Below are 19,683 nucleotides of genomic sequence, written 5' to 3' on the forward strand. Positions count from 1 at the left end.
GAGTACCGCAATAACCAGTAAAGGTAAATGAAATTCTTTCTGAAACTTTCAGTTTAAGCATTCCAGAATGTAACACCACCAGTGAAGACACGAGAAATCAAGTGTAGCTGCAGTTTTATGTATGACAGTACTACCAGTCACGTAGCTACAGTGAGGCAAGGAGGGCATCTATCCACAGGCGCAGCATCCAGAGGAGCCAAATTGATATTAAGAAATTTTAGAAGGAACTGTTTTCCATTCTTGGCACACAGAAGGGAGCACAAAATCTTCAGTTGTCCCTGAGTGCTGAAAACCCTAGCTACAGCTCTGAGTGCTACTATAGTGGAATCGTGATTAAACAAAATAATTAACACACAGAATATTCTGCTTGAATACAAAGTAAGCATGTCACACACAAGTGCAGAAGACATTGAATTACAAGAAACTGAACATTTTCAAATAAGTAACAACACATGATGTATACTCACATTTTACTACTCCAGATGAAATTTAAGAATTATCGCATTTAAGGCTGAAACACACCGATGAGTTCCTGATATGAATGAATTCCTGATGAATGCTGAGCTCTGTCTTGATTTCCATGATTAGTCTGCACTTCCAGCCTTTTGGGAACAGTTCAGGGAAGGACTGTTTCTATGAACGAATTCCTGCTGAATGCTGAGCTCTGTCTTGATATCCGGGATTAGTCTGCACTTCCAGCCCTTTGGCAACAGTTCAGGGAAGGACCGTTTCTACATTATGTCCATGCAGGTTATGCTTCTGGTTTGAAGAGATGGGTATCAACAAACTATACTAGCTTTCTCCGATCCTCTTTTAGCTAGAATTCCGATCTCAGTCCCGTTGACACCCCTGGGAAGAATTGAAACTCAGAGATTACACACCCGACTAAATCGTCAGACTCACAGTTGTCTTGGATAAATAATAGCCAGTTCCTGCAGATGAATATCAAAAACTGTTAAAAATCTTTTCAAATGAATGAAGGCTGTAACGGATGTAAACTATGGAAAAACCCCCTATTAATATGTGCCATGTGGATCTTTGATTGTAAAGTAAAGGATGTCTTGATACTTTTGGCCTTACACTGTATTTACCATACAGACCAATTATTTTGCTGTGTGATGAAATCTACCTCAGTTATTTTACTGTTTGAAAATGTTTTTTATTTTTCAATTTAAAATTTAATTTCATTCAATTTAAAATTTAATTAATTATTCAATTTAAATCGAATTTAAAATTCAATTTCATTTTTTTTCAATTTAAATCTTAATTAGAATCTTTTATATATGTATTTTACTTATATTTCTAATTAAGATTTGCCGAAATCTGTGCTATTAAAATGCAAAATCATCTTCCTTTTCAGGTTATCATGCTAGGTGTATTGATCCATGGCTGTTAAATAATAGATGCATTTGCCCTGTGTGCAAACAGAAAGTTGTTCTGAGCAGCAATACTGCCACAAATGAATTTGAATGTGATACAGAGGGTAGAACTGCAGCAACACCACTTCTCAGTAGCAGAAATGGAAGGCATGCGGCCCATGGGACATTCAGTACAAGCCCAATATGAGTAATGAATTGATATCAGAGAAGTTACTGGGAATTTTTTGTCTTGAAAATATCTCATAAGGTTGTGCTTCTGTTTACTTTGAGAGGACTTACGAATCTGCGCGTTTTTAAAATGAATGAATGTTTCCTCAGTACAGGAAACAGTCTGCATCTGTGTTTCTCTGTCACATAAAAATTAATACGAGTTTGTTAATGTAACAGGTTTGCATGCAGACTTCTTCAACATCTAATTCATTGTTTTAAGTGAAACTATATAGTGAAAAAAAGAATGAAAATTCGTTATGATTTTAATATGTGATTTACTTTCATTTTTACTTATGTTTGAAATTAAAAGTTTCATATGTATGAAATAATGCACTCATGATGGCTGTTTTCATGTAATTTTACTTTTTTGATTTGTGTCATGCATAAAAATGTGGTGTTGGGCATCTTCAGAGAAAGTGACATATAAGATTTGGATGTAATTACACCAATTGGTTCTTTCAGTTTCGTGTATTTTATTAACAATGTGTTTTGATGTTTTATACTGTGATAGGCAAATTTTGTCTAAAATTTAGTTAAAATTACTTTTTGGCTACTGACTGAAATTGAAATTTATATTTTATATTTTGTATGCTTTTTACTCTTTAGTGAATTCTGAAGGCATATCCTAATATGGATTTTAATTGTAGTTAGGTGTGTAAAATATAGTGCAATTATTGTTGCAGTCTTTTTTGTATCTAATGAGTAATTAGATATGTAAATTGTATACTGTGCATTCAGTATGTTAGAGCTTTTTCTATTAAAAAAATTGGCATTTTAGTTAAAGCATTTATTTTTTTATGATTACACCTGCAAAGAATAAAAATAGAAAATTGCCATCATGAGCAGATGTTGTAATACATCTACCACTTAGCCATATCAATTTACAAAGTTATAGATGGTGCTTAATTACAATCTAGCTTATTTTTCTTCAGCAAATCTTAAAGTAGGTACGCTAATAGATTTTCGCTACATTTTGAAGTGTAATCTTTCTAACGGTTCGCTGAAAATATCAACCACTTGTATTTTTATGTTTGTGTGCTTTATTAATAAAGTCCAATTAGATAACAGTCTTTCATGAAGTTATAATGTACTTCAATATGCTTTGATTGGTTATGGAATTCTAGAATTTAGGTGAGTTTCAGTGCACTTGCATTAAACAATATAAAGCCGTGAAAGTTCATTGCAGTATCCAGCAATTTCATTTAAAAGCGACTTTAATTATAGTGATTCTTTGAGAACTTTATTAGTAATAAATTTGGCTTATGTTGTTGATAACACTACTGTTCTTTGAAGATAACCAAGAGAGTTCCAGCTACATAGTTTGCAATAATTCCAGTGGTGGAACGTTGAGTTTTAGCATTTTCAGCAAAGTTAGCATCACTGAATTCCTTAAAAGATGGATCATTGTTCCTTTGATAAAGGAGACTGCAATTTATACTATTACACAAATAACTAAAAACATGCTTAGCAGAAATCCAGCTGGTTTCGGTAGTATTTTTTTTCTTTTAAGCACATGAAACTGAAAACTAGACGTGTAGCGGTCATTAACTTAGTTAGCCAATTGGCTTCACTGTAAGAAATTTCATTTTTAAGCAAAGTATCATTGCCATTTCTGCAGAAATTATATGGAGTTGCGGCAGGATTGGCATCAGACATACCAAAACGAATCAGAATTATATTAGTGTAAGCTTTTCGAGTAAACTAAAATAATTCTTTCATGTGTCATGATGAAATGCCTTCTGTATTTTGTTTTATCTACATTTCAAGAAAATTATTTAGTGAGCCTATGGTGATAAAAAAGCATTATCTCAGTTAGGGGAGCAATTCATCAGCCTCATCTTGATGAAGCTCATCAATCAAACCATCATTCATGTTTATCACTACAACCAGGTTCTTATTATCTCATTCTCTAAAAAAGAGATTGGTTCAACATTATGTTTTTCTATGCATTCATTTTTTATAAGCCAACAAAGTATTGATTCTAGCACCTTGGTGCTTGTTTCAGTCCATAGAGACGCCTTTTCAGTTTACAGATTCTATCAGTGTCGTCATCGAAGTCTTCTGGTTTATGTGTAAATACATCTCTTTAAATGCACAGTAAAGTTTATATGCAATGTATATGCAAATTTTCGTTTGCTGCTACTGTCAGTATTGTTCTAATATCTTATCTTTCAAAACATTAAGCCACTTGTCTGTTTCATCTGATGCAATAGGTTTAGTATATGTAACAGTATTCAGGGAATTATTCTCAGCAGCTGCATTAGCACGCATAAAATAAACATTGTTTCATCTGGGTTGACTGTCTCGGGTTCTTAGAAATGCCGTCATAGACTTATTTCTTTGGAATATGATGAGGAATTTAGGGATGTACGCCACTTTTACAACTTGAATCATTTATTGCAATAATATTAGGCACTGTAGACACATGTTCAGATTTAAAATAAACACCACAAGGTTTAATTATTTTATGCACTGATGGAAATACCTGATATTCATAACCATACATATTTTTGCTGCTAAATTTATGACTTAACTGCTTCGGAATGTTTGTGTAATGCTCATTTCCAAAAACATGTAAGTGATTTAAAGAAGTCAACTATAGACCAAGTCAATGCTAAAAAACATTCTTATTTTGATTTAATATGGGATCAGTAATTAAAAATGTATACTGCCATCTCACATGCATTGGCTTTTGAGATCTTGATACTTTACTGACAGCAAGCATTCAACAACCAAGTTGTACTATTGTTCTGTTTTCTTTTTCTGAAGAACCATTTTATTCTGTTGTATATAACATAACAATGGATAAAATAATTCCGCTATCGATAAGGATTTTCTTCATTTTTAAGTGTAATCGAATTCGCAACTACGATCATAGTGAAAAATTATCCTTTTTCGCATCATTGTGAATGCTTTTTTCAGAATCATACGGAGATAAGAAATTACACCGTTCTTTCATTTTAGGAAAAATATTCAAAAGTTATTTTGATATTTGTCTTTGGAGCAAACATAATAACGTTAGCTGTGGAATTAGTTAACAGATATAGAAGCGTTTACATCTGCATTAATCAATTCACCCACTGCCTGTGATTTATACTGGTGTGACTCAATAACTTTAGATGCGCTTTACCTAGTGCATAATGTAAGGTAAATTATATACGTGTTCCTCCACAGGTTTAGGCATAACGTGGCTCACCTTCTTTGCCGAACTCTTTATCGGTCGAGTGTACTGGCATCATAAGCTCCTCTGAAAGGAGTCATTTTGTCACACTTGCTGCAACACCCTGGCCCCAAACAAGGTGGCAAACTTTTTATAAACTCTGAAACACACAAAAGGTGTGGAGCTTGTTGAAATTGAAGAAGACTGATCACCTTTTCACACGCTCGGATGGACAAAGCCATTACTGTCCAAGACAGCATAAGCTGCTTTTTTCGGTAGTGGGAGCCAAAGTCTTATATTTTTTGCTTCCAGAGCTAAGACTGTTAGAGTATAATGCTAAGCCAGTATGTAGGACTATGGGTGGGGGTAACCTAGTGTATAAGCAACTCAAAATTCAGTTATTACTACAAAGATTGCTTTGATATCTTTGTGACAGAAAATTTATATAAATTTCATTGCCAGCTTTTGGTCAGTGGAATTATACACTATGCGCAACATAAATACTTGAAAAATTATTAATATTTTTGTTCTTGCTACTGAAGGTGATAGCTGGCTACTGAGTGAATGAAGTGTTGCTGCTATATCTTTAATCCTGTTATTACCTTTTATTTACATAGCCAAAGGGGAGATAAAAGCTATTATTCCTGGATGCGTTCACTGATGATATTCTGCAGCGTCTTTTTCGCTTTATTTGTCTCTCGTATTAGCCGTTCTTGTAACGCTTTGTCTGAGAGGCCATGCACTATTTTATCACGGAGCATTCTATCTTGGCTTGCCCATAGTTGCAGTCTACTATTGCACATCGTAGCCTTAAGTAAAAGTCCGTGAATTTCTCTCCTTTCTCTTGCTTTTTTTCCAGAAACTTGAATGATGCATAAATCTCGTTTTGATAATCTGCGAAATATTTGTCGAATTCTTGTAGCACTTGTTTCAAGGACACTTCACTGCTGCCCGCTTCTCGCTTCAAATCAAACGATCGATATTGCTTTTTTAATTCGTCACCGCAAACATGTCGAAAAGACGCAGTTTTTGTGCTTTCGGACTCTTGGCTATATCTTAGTGCCTCTCTAGTCTTCAAAGTCCCTTCCAGTGTCTCCAAGCTTCAGAAGGGTTCGATCCAGTGTCAAACAGTGACAATGTGGACAGGCTATACGCCATTTTTCTTCCAAGATTTTTAGATGCACGTAATCCTTAAAATATTAATTTATGCATTAAATTCGTGAGCAGGATTAATTCTGACACCATGTTATATATTTTGACTCGTCAAACATAGATAGGTTACTGTCAGTGCCAGATTTGGCATTTTTCTTAGGCAGGGCAAAAACTTAACTGCCTCCCTCACCCATCTTCCTTCAAGTTTCTCTAACGAATTTTAATTCATTAAATAAACATAGAAATATGTAGGGTTTCAGATAAATGTAAAATCCATTTTATAATAAGAAATTCTAGTACTATTAAGTTTTGAGGACTGTAAAAAAAATTGCAGCGAAAATGTATGCGCGAAAGCGCCAAATCTAGCAAGCGCGCCCATTTAACAGCTCGCCAAATCTAGTGTAAACGCTGATTTCAAATTGCGTAAGTGTAGATAGTTCTATATTTCTTAAGATGCCACCGAAATACTAGTTTAATTTTTAAATCCTTTTTCGATATTGCTGTGGATTTCACAATTTGGGAGTTGCCCAGTGACGAAAACTTTGCAATAGAATTTTTTCAAAGAAAAGGCATTGCGGAGAACTCTTTATTATTATTATTACAGTTACGCCGTTACTATTCCAGATCATTATCCCGTATCCCATATTTAGGATTGCACTCAAATGTTTTCAAGAAAGAACATATTCTCAACGCTTGATTTAGTCCGTGCTTATCGTCAAATCCCTGTTAACCCTGCAGACATTCCGAAAACGGCCGTCACTACCCCTTTTGGTCTTTTTGAATTTTTGGCTATACCGTTTAGTTTATGTAATTCAGGCCAAACTTTCCAACTTTTTATACATTAAGTTTTATTTGGATTGGATTTTTGCATCCCTTATTTTGACGATGTCGTTATTGCATCGACTAGAAGAGCACATCCGTCATCTTCCCCAAGTGTTTGATGGTTTGAAAAAACACAGTTTGGACTTAAACCCTAACAAATGCGTACTCGGAAAACCATCCGTTTCCCTTTTTAGGTTGCCGCATTACTGCCTCGGGTGTAAAACCCCTGCTTGAAAATACAAAAGCAATTGCCAACTTCCTAAAACCTACCACTATTGTCGAGCTCAGACGTTTCTTAGCCATGATAAACTTTTATCGTCGCTTCTTTCCAAAGGCAGCTGAGACCCAAGCTTCATTAAACGAATTCTTAAAAAATTCACGTAAAAATGATAAACGCTCCATTCCTTGGAACGACGAACTGAATCGGGCATTTGAAAAATGTAAGCGTGACCTTATTAATGCTGCAACTCTTTCTCCTATCACTCTCCTAACCAAAAGCTGAGTATTATGGTCGACGCTTCTGACATTTCCATCGGAGCTGTCTTAAACCTTCGACACTCTAATAACTACCAGCCGCTAGGATTTTTCTCACGTAAGCTGCCCCCCACCGAACAAAAATACAGCATGTATGACAGAGAGTTATTAGCTAATTATCCAGCTATAAAATATTTCAGGCATAATCTCGAAGGTCAACACTTCACTTTATTTACTGATCGCCGACCTCTAACTTATGCATTCACATCAAAATCAAATTCTGCTTCCCCGAGACAAATTCGTCATTTAAATTACATAGCTCAGTTCAGCACGGATATTCAGCATATATCAGGTTCCAGCAATGTCGTCGCAGATACTCTCTCGCTTATTAAAGGCATCGATGCCAATGCACCGCTGGATTTCACACTTGCTGCCCACTCGCAAGCTACCGATGAGCAGTTAAAACGTCTGAGTGAAGACTCAAACTGTTCATTGAAATTTCAGTCACTACAACTTACTCGGGACCTCCAACTATTGTGCGATAACAACAGATTTCGACCTTATGTACCACTTGATTTCAGAATAAGAGTTTTTGACTGTTTCCACAACCTATCACACCCAGGTATCCGGGCTTCCAAAAAGCTCATACAAGAAAGATTCGTTTGGCCATCCATGCTAAAGGACATTGCCAATTGGATTCGTTCCTCCATCATGTGCCAATGTTCGAAAGTTATCCGGCGCACACATAGCCCTTTGGAAAAAATTGTGATGCCCTCCGAACGATTCGACCATGTTCATATAGACATCGTCGGTCCACTGCCGCCACCTGACGGTTACCGATATCTACTCACCTGCGTTGACAGATTTACTCGTTGGCCTGAGGCTTTTCCCATTCAGGACATCTCTGCTGACTCTGTGGCTTGACAATTCATCTCCGGTTGGATTGCACGATTTGGTGTACCATCAATTGTGACAACTGACCAAGGTCGACAATTCCAGTCCCACCTTTTCGCTTCTCTGACATCTATACACTTCGCCATACCATCCTTCAGCCAACGGCTTAGTGGAACGTTTCCACCGCGACCTAAAAGCAGCTCTAAAGTGCCATAATGACACCCGTTGGACTACATCACTCCCTCTTGTGCTTCTTGGTTTACGTTCTTCCTTCCAGCAAGACCTCGAAGGTACATCCGCTGAACTTGTCTACGGCACAGCTCTTCGATTACCATCTGAATTCTTTCACCCATCCTCTGCTCCAGTCGATCCAGCATCCTTTCTCCAGACCTTCCGAGAGGTGATGAAGAACTGTCTCCGACTCCTACATCATACCACAACAAATCCGCTCCATTCGTACACCATGCCATGAGCACTTGCACTCACGTGTTTGTGCGAAACGACGCGGTAAAACCACCACTCACTCCTCCAGATGCTCCTCCTTCGATCGACCTTACGGTTCCTCCTAGTGCTCCACCAGTCGTCACACGATCTAGAATACGTGTACGCTTCAACACCAGATATTTGTGAACTGATTTTTTCATCGTACCTTTGGTACTCCGGGGGGGGGGGGAATACTGTGGAGAACTCTTTATTATTATTATTATTATTATTTGGCCACTGGCCCAAGAGAGGGGTTTTTTCCCTACCAGCTTTTCCCCTCTTCTCCACTAGGGGAAAATTCGGACTGGATATTCTGTTCCTGTCTGCCGTCGGTGAAGCACGCGCTCACCTCTCTTCTGCTTCGTGATGTCTTCGTAGCCTGTGATATGACTTTCATTATTTTTTACCTACGTGGACTTGCTACCTGTAAAAATGCTTATCGTGCGAAATGCATTCAATATGACAGTGAATAAGTGAGCGTGTGTTGAAATATATATCTCTTTCTAGAGTTAAATAAAAAATGTTAAAAATCATCGAGCCAAGCTATCATCCTTTTAACTGCAGCAACCCAAAAATGGCATCCATTGACGAAAGCCATAGCATCAATTATTATAGAAAATTCTGTTTGAACAACTAAGGAGATGTGCTTTAGCGATATTTCAGTAGCGAAATAGCGATTCAGGAATCCACTCAGTATTGTTTAGCCTTTTTTTTTTATATAAATTATGTTAGGTTAGGTTGTTTAATTACGGCAAAGCCTCTAGGGCTATCTGCCTAAGGGGAGGGATGCCTTCGTGGAGGACTTTCTAAGGGAAACTGGCTCATATACACGTATATAAATTACAATAATGATCTGAAATAGTTATTTACTCTTATGCTTCCATTCAGTTATGTTTATACTTTTTATATAAATTATAATACTAAAGTATTATGTGAAATTAAACTTTTATCTAAATTAAAACAAAATTAATCTTAGTTAGTTATTTACTATTATACTTCCTTTCTTGCGTTAGCGTTGCCGCAATTATTTTTAGCAGCACTGGCATCAACAATTAGTCTGCCGATTTTTTACGGTTCTCAAAACGGAATAGTACCGAAATGCTTGATGTGCCATTTTTGTTATAAAAGAAATATACATAACAAAAGGTTTAGTTTCTTAATGAAGATAACTTCCCTGGAATATCCAAATCAGAAAATAATCAGTCTCAAAAGTCTGACCAAGCACAGAAATCAAGAATCCAGTACAGTGAAAAAATCAAATCTTCTCCAGTCAATCTAAATGATGCATTATCATGGATCTTAGATCCAAAAATACAGGATTTAATAAAACCCATCATTGAGATTATAGGAATCATTCAGAATGCAAAAGCACCTATAGAAAAATTAAAAGCTGGCTTCAAAACAACTCAAAAATTCCTTTGCCGAAAACATCTAATCATGTGTTGAAGCACTCCGTTGAATAATCAATATCAGAGAAGCAGCCGCAGCTCAGTGGTATTAGGCAACTTAGCTATCCCCTGACCCTGACATCGCGAGTTCTATCCTCCGCCGTGTCTTTTGCCATTCCCGCTCTGGCACGGACTGTATTAACATCATCGCTTCGATCTTATTTTTGGTTGCAAGATTCTTTGAATTTTTTCTCGCCCCAGGGTGTGGTGTAAAAATTTTTATTTTACACCTTTCTTTCTCTCTACTGAAAGGCCACAGGCACTAATAAGGACGACAGGATTAAGACTCTTAGGTAGCCTGTTTGCGATAGAAAACGATCCGATCCGATTACTTATGGTAAAGCACCTGCCTAAGAGGCCTACCTGGCGCAGTGGTTTGAGCAGTCGTCTTCCATAATATATAGGTTGCGGGTTCGAATTCCAAGCTGTGCGGTTACTTTTATCCATCGTTTCCATCATCCAGAAATCTGGAATCGCTCAAATCTTCAAGCACTTAACTACTGATAAAGCTTCACTTCCTGACAAAAGCCAGCAGCATGGATAAAACTACCAGAACTGTGAATCCTATCCGTTTCGTCATCTGGAATGCCAATGGCCTCCAGAACCGTTCATATAAACTTCATAATTTTCTACAGTATCATGATTTTGATATTGCTGTGATTACCGAAACCCATGTACAACAGTGTCATCGTCTCAGAATTGCAAATTATTTACTTTACAGGTATGATAGAATTAGTCATCGTGGTGGAGGTGTTTGTATATACATTAAATGCACGTTACAATCATGTTTAATTAAGGAAAGCAGAGACTTTACCAGTTTTTAAATATATTTATTTCAATGCTCTATACAACCCGCCTAATAACAGGCTTAGTAATAACTTATTAAATGCTTTTTTGCCAAGTGATATCACGACCGTCCTCGTAGGGGACTTAAATACAAAGAATACTGCCTTAACTGTCGACGATCCAATGCAAATGGCAAAATTTTATATAATTACGTACTTAATAATCCCATTGTAATTCATGCACCGAATGATTATACTTATCGTCCAGATAGACTTTAGTACTCATATATTAGACATTGCTTTGTCTACCACTTCCTATTCCCATTACTACTGAAGTACTTCAAGAACTTTCATCTGACCACCTGTCCGTTATCGCTTATTTGGGAATTACTAAAACTGAAGCTCATACTCTTAACACAATTACTGACTGGTCTCTTTTTGAAAATGTTATGAGTGATCGTATTATTCCTCTCTATAACCTTAATACAGTGCAAGGAATTGAAAATGCGGTTTCTGCACTTACTGAAAATATTAAAAGTGCAATTGCAAAAGCAAGTGACACTAAACCACTTAAAGCCTTCGACTCCCTAATTACATTCGCATCAAGATTAGATAATGCAACAGAATGAGAAAATCCTATCACGTGACCTGGGACCCACGAATGAAACACAAAATCAATAAACTTAATAAAGAAATTCAGAAAGACATAAAAAATTATAGAGAAGAATTATCATGCGAGAAATTAATTAATATTGATACTAGAGATGGGTCATTATGGACATTAACTAAGAATCTTAAATCTCATTATACTACAAATCGCCCTCTTAGCCATAATGGAGCTCTCGCATTCACTCATCAGGATAAAGAAAATGTGTTTGCGACTTATCTAGAGGAACAAATTACACCTAATGAATGGCCGAATAATAAGGACTTTGAACATAGCACATTGGCACATGTCAAAGACTGGTTAAATTCCCCCACTGCTAGAAACTTAATTAACTTCATCAACCCAGCTGAAATTAAAGAAATTATCAAGAAACTACACCCCAGGAAAGCACCGGGAATAGATGGCATCACAAATAAAGCTATGAAATGCCTTCCCAGAAATGCTATCGGAATAATAACAAGTATTTTTAATCCTTGCCTTTCATCATCATACTTCCCCAAATTATGGAAAATTTCTAAGGTCATCTTAATACCAAAACCTGGGAAAAACCACTCACAAGCTGACGGATATAGGCCCATTAGTTTACTGCCTGTATTAAGTAAAATATTTGAAAGAATTATTCTCAGCCGAATGAAAAATTATCTTCAACTTCTTCCGCCGGAGCAGTTTGGCTTTAGAGAGAAGCTTTCGACTGCAAAACAACTTCTTCGTATTACGGAGTATTCTGGAGCTGCTTTACATAATAAATTGAATGTTGTTATCCTCATGCTGGACGTAGCGGAAGCTTTCGACCGCTTCTGGCATGAGGGACCTATTGCAAAACTAATCAATCTTAATTTTGAAAGAGAAATTCTTCTGATCACCCTCTCATTTATCTCGGACAGGACTTTCAAAGTGTACGTGAAAGGAGCTTACTTCTCAGAAAGTAATATGCAAAGTGGACTACCTCAAGGGTCTTGCTTAGGCCCTATACTCTATTTATTTTATGCTGCAGACTTCCCTAAACGCAACGGTAACGACTCCATCCTTGCACATCCTTGCATATTACGCAGATGATACTGCTCTGGCAGTTAAGTCTGCGAACATTAACTTCGCTAGTAAGAAACTACAAGCTTTCATTCCAAGTATCGAGTCATGGTGTGCGAATTGGAAAGTGAAGATTAATGCTCAAAAATCTCAATTATTGATCATTCGCAGAAAAAAGAGAAATAAGCAAGTGAAGAATCACCTTCTCCTCTATAAATGAAAGAGTTCCTATAGTGAAAAGTGCCAAATATCTCGGAGTCACTCTTAATGATCGTCTTACCTGGACTGACCATATCAACAATGTTCGAACTACTGCACTAAAATTTATCAAGTGTTTGCTTCCTATACTCGGTAAATACTCTAGAATGGATTTGGGGAAGAAAACACTTTATCTCTCCACAATTAGACCTATTTTGACTTATGCATCTCCTGCCTGTGCGGCAGCCAAAGACTCAGATGTAAACAAACTCCAAATCGTTCAAAATAAACTCCTGCGTATTATCACGAACGCACACTATTATGTCCGCAACAAAACCCTCCATGAGGACCTCAAAATCGATACCATCGTGGTACATCTGCGAAAACTTAACGATAAATTCTTCAAAAATGCGGAGGAGTGTAACTTCATGAATCATTTCAACATGTTTCATTATGAAGTTCTCCCCGATGATCGATTTCTTCGAACTTTCGCAGCATACATACTTAGTGGAAACGAAAATTTCCACACCTAATACCAAGTTAGTTGGAATTTTGATCTGTACATAGTGATTTTACTCTTATTTTCTTTTACTTTACTCCAGAATACTACGTTTCTTCAATATTCAAGAAGCACTTCTAAAAGTCGGCACCTGGGAGAGTGCCCTCTCACGTGACCTAAGAACTTAAGTTCTATGTTCAGCCTTGTTGTAGTACTTTTTGCATTTTTAGGACTGAAATTTCTGATGTGCCTTATATTTATCATATTGAAGAACATGGGAAAAATAGTAATTTTTCGCTATTGCAACCCATTATTTAATTATTTTACTCTTTTCATCAGTTTTGGACAAGTTTACGCTAAGCGAATCAGAATGCCTGATTCCGCTCACGTGATATGTGACTGCTTATTCTAAGTATGCGCTGGGATAGACATCTTGAATTTGTATATATGTATTTTGTGTTAACATTTGTTCTGTATTTATTCTGTTGTTTTGTAACTCTTACTAAAATTATAGCATATTTGCTTTCCTGAAACATCTTCGACTGTTATAATGAAAACATGATTCTGTTTACACCCCCCATCACGTTATCATGGACTCCGAACTTCAACTTACAGGATTGCTAGACTGTATTAAGTGATGAAATTTTGTTTATTCCATATGTTGTTAGTTTGATGATTACTAGAAAAATTTTTCCTTTTATGTAATTATTTCCGCAATTTTGTACATTTAATGTTTTCTTCAGCATTTCTAACTTGAAATCTAGCCCACCAGCGGCCGAGCGGTAAAGTCGCTAAACACTGGTAGTTCGGTTCGAGGTTCGAATCCCGCGAACGGGCTGGCTGTATGGGCGTTTTCGTGGTTCTCCATGTGTAACGTGTAATTCCCGTTTCCTTCTCTCAACAAACGTCCAGTATCCAAGAGAAACATTAAATTTAAAAACTGCACAGAATTATCGCCCTCATTTTTCCAAGTGGTAACAGTGCTGATTTTCAGCAGTCAGCAGTCCAGTATAGTGCTGTAAAAGTAACGAGAAATTGAGTACCCGTATGTATTCGTTATTCAATGAACCAGCACTCGTTACTTTCGTATCGTTACTCGTTACTTTCGGTAGAATCGAGTATACTATAAAGCGTCGCATCGCACTGAATCACGTGAACGGCTGAACCCCGCAGGAGTTTTTTTGCATCGCATTTTTGGGTAGAAATAATTCACTTTCTTTTGGCTATTATTTTTTGGTACACTGATGTCATTAAATATTTAATTTTCTATTGGTGTCGGCTTAATATTTAAAATGAGAAGCGTGGAGAATTACGAAATGGCGTTAGGAATGCAGGAAAAAATAAAGAAGGAAATAAAATAAATATTACAATAATAACATAATTATTAAATAAAATGATAAAAAGTAGTTATTAAAATACGTAATAATTAAAATAATAAAAAATTAGTGATTAAAATAACGAATAATTAAAGTATCATAATAATTAGCAAATGAAATATAAAATACTCATAATTAAAATTCAATAAAAATATAAAAACAAATAAAAATTTAATTAATTCTTAAATTTATAAGGAATAGTTAAATAATAAAGTAAAATACCAGACCTCATCTTACTCGCTTTACAATAAGGCGAACGTCTGTTTACTTCAATTAAAATGGTTTAGAGGAGATAACTGTTTCTACTTTGACTTAGCTTTTCATTTCTAATACTATTTAATATTTTATGCAAACAAATTATGCTGAGCAGACTAATGAATTTCAGACATGTTCAAAAGGTGTGTGTGTGAATATAATAATATTTTGGATATGTAGTATCCATTTTTTTAATTTCTAAAGCAGCAGACCACGGTATCACTATTTTAACACGCACGCACACATACACACACACCAAAAAAAAAGAAAAATGTGCAATTAAGATTCATGTTACATTCTTTAGTAAAAGTAATGGGTTGTCTTTAAATGCAACCATTCATGCTTTTAGAGAATTTTATATGTGATGATCTTAAAAAAGGTGATGTTCACTACCAATTTATGGTCTCAAAAATACAGATCTCTTTTAGAAAGTGACCTCTTCGTTATCTTGATGTCTCTGATGTCGTTAATAGATATCCTCTTCTCTTGATGTCGTTAATAGAGATTTTTATAATTATTTTCTAATAGATTATAAGATATTTTTCCCGCCTTCCTAGCATGTATTCGTGGTGTAGTGGTTCTGCACGCTCGGCCGGTATTCCAGAGGTCCATGGTTCGATTCCCGGCGAAGGCGGTTGCTAATTTTTCAATCTCTCTTGCTTTCAAAAAATCCTAATGTCTCTACAAGATAATGTAATTTAATGTCAATTTAAAAAGTGTATCTTTATATTAAGAAATTTATGGCTCTAATGTTTCTTTCGCAATTAGCTGTTATGTAAGCTTAATTGTTTTCTTATACAATTTATTGTACATAACTGAAATATTTACTTTGATACATGCACACACACACACACGTACAGTGGCGTAGCTAGGATGGGGCAAGAGGGGACATCTGTCCCCGGGCGCAGCATCCAAGGGGCGACAAATTGATGCTACGAAATTTTTTAATGAAATATTTTGCATTTCTGGCACACAGGAAGGGGCGCCAATTCTTCGGTTGTCCCCGGGCGCTAGAAACTCTAGCTACGCCCCTGCACACGTAATAATAGTAAATCCTATATTTACAATAAAAAAATGCAAAGAATATTCTCTATTACATTTTTATTTCCCCACAGCAAATTTAAATTATTTTGGAAATGAATATGATGTCTCTTTTTGAAAAAAATTAAAAATCAAAATTCTCTTTTTCGAAACCTTTTTGCATACATGTACACATGTATGTATGTTTCTCGCATTGTGTTAAAACAACGGTACCTAGAGCCATTCAATTTTGAATAACGTACGTCTCCACCCGAATATGGGCATCTGGAAGCCCAAATTTGGAATTTGGAAGTTCTTTTATTATCTATTTCATATTTTTTAAAACTTTAACGAATTTTTGATTAACAAACTCAGGAATTTAAAAGCGAGCAATGGCAATATTCTACGGGGGGGGGGACCTTTTTATCACCAGCGCGCGAAACTGTGTATCGGAAATTCTAAAGATATTCTCATTTTAAAATTATTTTGCGATATTGCTGTAGAACTGAATTTTATGGTTAAAGTGCGAAGAATATGATATTTAATAAAAGATGACAACACACAAAACATTAAAAAAAAAAAAAAAAAAAGCACCTTTTGGACGTAATTTAAAATCTGAAACCTTTCAGATTTTAAATTTTTTTTAAGATCCAAAGGGACAATTTGCCCTGAAGGACTATTAATTTCGTTTTGGCATTTTGCGTTGAAAACTTTTAACACTTTTCAAATCGTTGCCACCATATATTATCGCTCTATCTTATATTTAAAGAAATTAAATAATGAAGAATCTACATAAATGTATGTATGTTCCTTGCATTGTGATAAAACAACGGTACCTAGCGCCATCAAAATTTGGATAACATAATTTTCCATAGAATATAGGCATTTGGAAGCTCCTTGTTTGAATTTGAAATTCGTTTTTTATCCAATTCATATTTTGTAACACTTCAACGAATTTTTGATTAATAAACTAAACGAAAACGTGAGCAATGGCAATACTGTACGGTAAAAAAAGTATCGGAAATTCTAAAGATGTAGAAAAGTATCGGAAATTCTAAAGATGTAGAAACATTAGGTTACTTCGAAATAAGAGACGTGAAAAATAAGCAATTCCCTCGCCGGAAATCGAACTACGCACCTCTCGAATACGCGCCGAGCGTCCCTGACCACTACACTGTATGCTAAGAAGGCGGGAGAAATACATTGTAATCTCACCCTTTTAAAGGCGACTGGGGATTAGGGGACCCAGTTACCAAATCCTGGTGGTGGATAATCATTGTTGTGAGCTCCATGATTTATATTTAGTAACGATATTCAACAGCCGTTGTGTTCCATTTTAGAAAGACTTTTTTTTTTTTTTTTTTTTTCAATTTGGCAACAGTAAGAAAGATTGGAATAATGTTTTGATTTTCTTAAGTGTGTAAGCAAATATTGTTTATTTAAAATATTTCTTTTTAAGTGTTATAGAATGGTGTCAAATTTAATTTTAAGGAGAACGACTGAATGAAACAATATTCAGGTAGATTCAACGCAACAATCATCATCTACGATCTTTTTTAATTCGGGCGCCATTGTATAGACATAGGTTGTTTCGAAGCAAGCGAGATGAAAAATGAGCAGTGCCTTCGCCAGGACTACGAACTACGGACCTCTCGAATACACGCCGAGAGTGCGGACCCCTGCATTACGAAGGCATGCCAAGAAGGCGGGAGAAATACCTTATAAAGATGCTCATTTTAAAATTATTTTGCGATATTGTTGACCCAAAATGTTAAGAAAACGCCTCTGGACGTAATATAAATCTGAAACTTTTCAGATTTTTTTATTATTATTATTATTTATTAACTCAAAGGGGCAATTTTCCCAGAAGGACTATTAATTTCGTCTTGGTATTTTGCGTTGATTCACATACGTTGGTTCACTTTTAAAATTGTTGTCACCAAACACAAGTATTATCACCCTGTATCATATTTAAAGAAATTAAATAATGAAGAATCTGCATGCAAGTTTCTCTCATAGTAATAAAACATAGGTACCTAAAGACATCAAATTTTGAATAACGTAATCCTCCTGCGAATATGGGCATCTAGAAGTGCAAATTTGGAATTTGTTTTATTATCGATTTCATATTTTCGTAAAACTTTAACGAATTTTTTATTAACAAACTCGAGGATTTCAAAGCGAACAATGGCTACGTTGTACAGAAAAAAAAAAAAAAAAAAAAAAATCTATCTCCAGTGCGCGAGAATATGTATCGGAAATTCTAAAAATATGCTCATTTTAAAGTTATTTTGCGAAATAGCTCTTAAACTGAATTTTATAGTTTAAGTGGTGCGAACAACTTGATAAAGGTAACACACAAAATGTTAAAACGACGCCCTTTTGAAAGTAATTTAAAATCTGAAATCTTTCAGATTTTTTTAGTCCAAAGGAGCAATTTGCCCAGAAGAACTATTAATTTAGTTTTGACACTTTGCGCCGATTCACGATAAGCATTGTTTCAATCTTCAAATTTTTGCCACCAAATATTATCTCCCTGTATTATATTTAAAGAAGTTAAATAATGAAGAATCTGCATGAACATATGTATGTTTCTCGCATTGTGTGTGAAGGGGGGGTATATTTAATTATGGCAAAGCACACTAGGGCTATCTGCGTAAGGGCTGTGAGGACTTTCTAAGGGAAACTGGCTCGTATATACGTTACACATGGGAAAAACTATGAAAACACCCATGCAGCCAGCCCGTTCGCGGGATGTTCAGCGACTTTACCACTCGGCCGCTGGTGGTCTTCTCGCATTGTGATAAAACAGCGGCACCTAGAGCCATCGAAATTCGAAGAACGTAATCTTCCATAGAATATGGGCATGTAGAGGCCCTAATTTGAATTTGCAATTTATTTTATTATCGATTTAATATTTTGTAACACTTCACTGAATTTTTGACTAACAAACTTAACGATTTCAACGCGAAGAGTGGCAACAATGTACGAAAAAGAAATTATCTCCGGCGCGCGAGACTGTATCGGAAATTCTAAAGATATGTTCATTTTAAAATTATTTTGCGATATTGCTGTTGAACTGAGTTTTATGGTTTGAGTACGTTGAACATGATATTTAATAAACAAAGGTAGCACGCAAAACGTTAAAAAAACGCCTCTTTGGACGTAATTTAAAATCTAAAACCATTCAGAATTTTTTTAGTTAACTTTTTTATTTATTTTCATCTTTCCTGATGGCCTTCCGTGGGGCTCCATCACTTCTAATTTTAAAAATTAAACCCTGACTGCAGCCAACGATTGCGAAAATAAAAGCCATGTAAGAAAGATGGATATAATATATATAGGCTATATTCCTATAGTTTATATATATACTTTGCATTTACTTATAATTTATTTAATATATATATATATATATATATTTACGTTTGACAGTATTGGCGATTGCAATAAAAATGGATGGTGCACATCTAGATGTTACAGCGGTCCCATATACAAATTTTCAACGTTCTACAACTAATCATTTTTGAGTTATGCGAAATGTATACATACGTACGTACACGGCATGAAAAAAATCCCTTTTAAGTATCAGCTTAGAGTCATATCCCTTTAATCCTACTTAGCAATCCGTTTTGGGAAGAAAAGAGTCCTTCATTGTGTCTGTACATACATACGTCACCCAAAAAAATTATCCACATGGATTACATAATGGTCAAAAATGGATATTTCCGTAGAAATATGATGCCCAATATTTTTCGCGATTACAGTACTTACTTCCTTTTTGCTTCGCACAAGTAAGTAAAGAACGTATATTAACCTACATATTCTTATATAAACA

At 35.6% G+C, this 19,683-nt stretch overlaps 1 protein-coding gene across 6 annotated transcripts in view; it reads left to right on the top strand.

Moving 5' to 3' along the window:
- Positions 1-2,659, top strand: part of LOC118188650 (E3 ubiquitin-protein ligase RNF13-like) — a 173,379-nt gene extending 170,720 nt beyond the window's left edge. For all 6 annotated transcript variants that reach the window (XM_035359148.2, XM_035359147.2, XM_035359146.2 and 3 more), the window contains one exon: positions 1,361-2,659. In XM_035359148.2, the coding sequence (XP_035215039.2) occupies positions 1,361-1,566 (206 nt within the window). In that variant the 3' untranslated portion in view covers positions 1,567-2,659. The remainder of the gene's footprint in view (positions 1-1,360) is intronic.
- The last annotated feature ends 17,024 nt before the right edge of the window (positions 2,660-19,683 follow it).

The sequence above is a fragment of the Stegodyphus dumicola genome, chromosome X1, assembly GCF_044657685.1.
Source record: "Stegodyphus dumicola isolate Sdum_Otavi_A_Nest chromosome X1, ASM4465768v1".
In the NCBI taxonomy this organism is placed as follows: Eukaryota; Metazoa; Arthropoda; class Arachnida; order Araneae; family Eresidae; genus Stegodyphus; species Stegodyphus dumicola.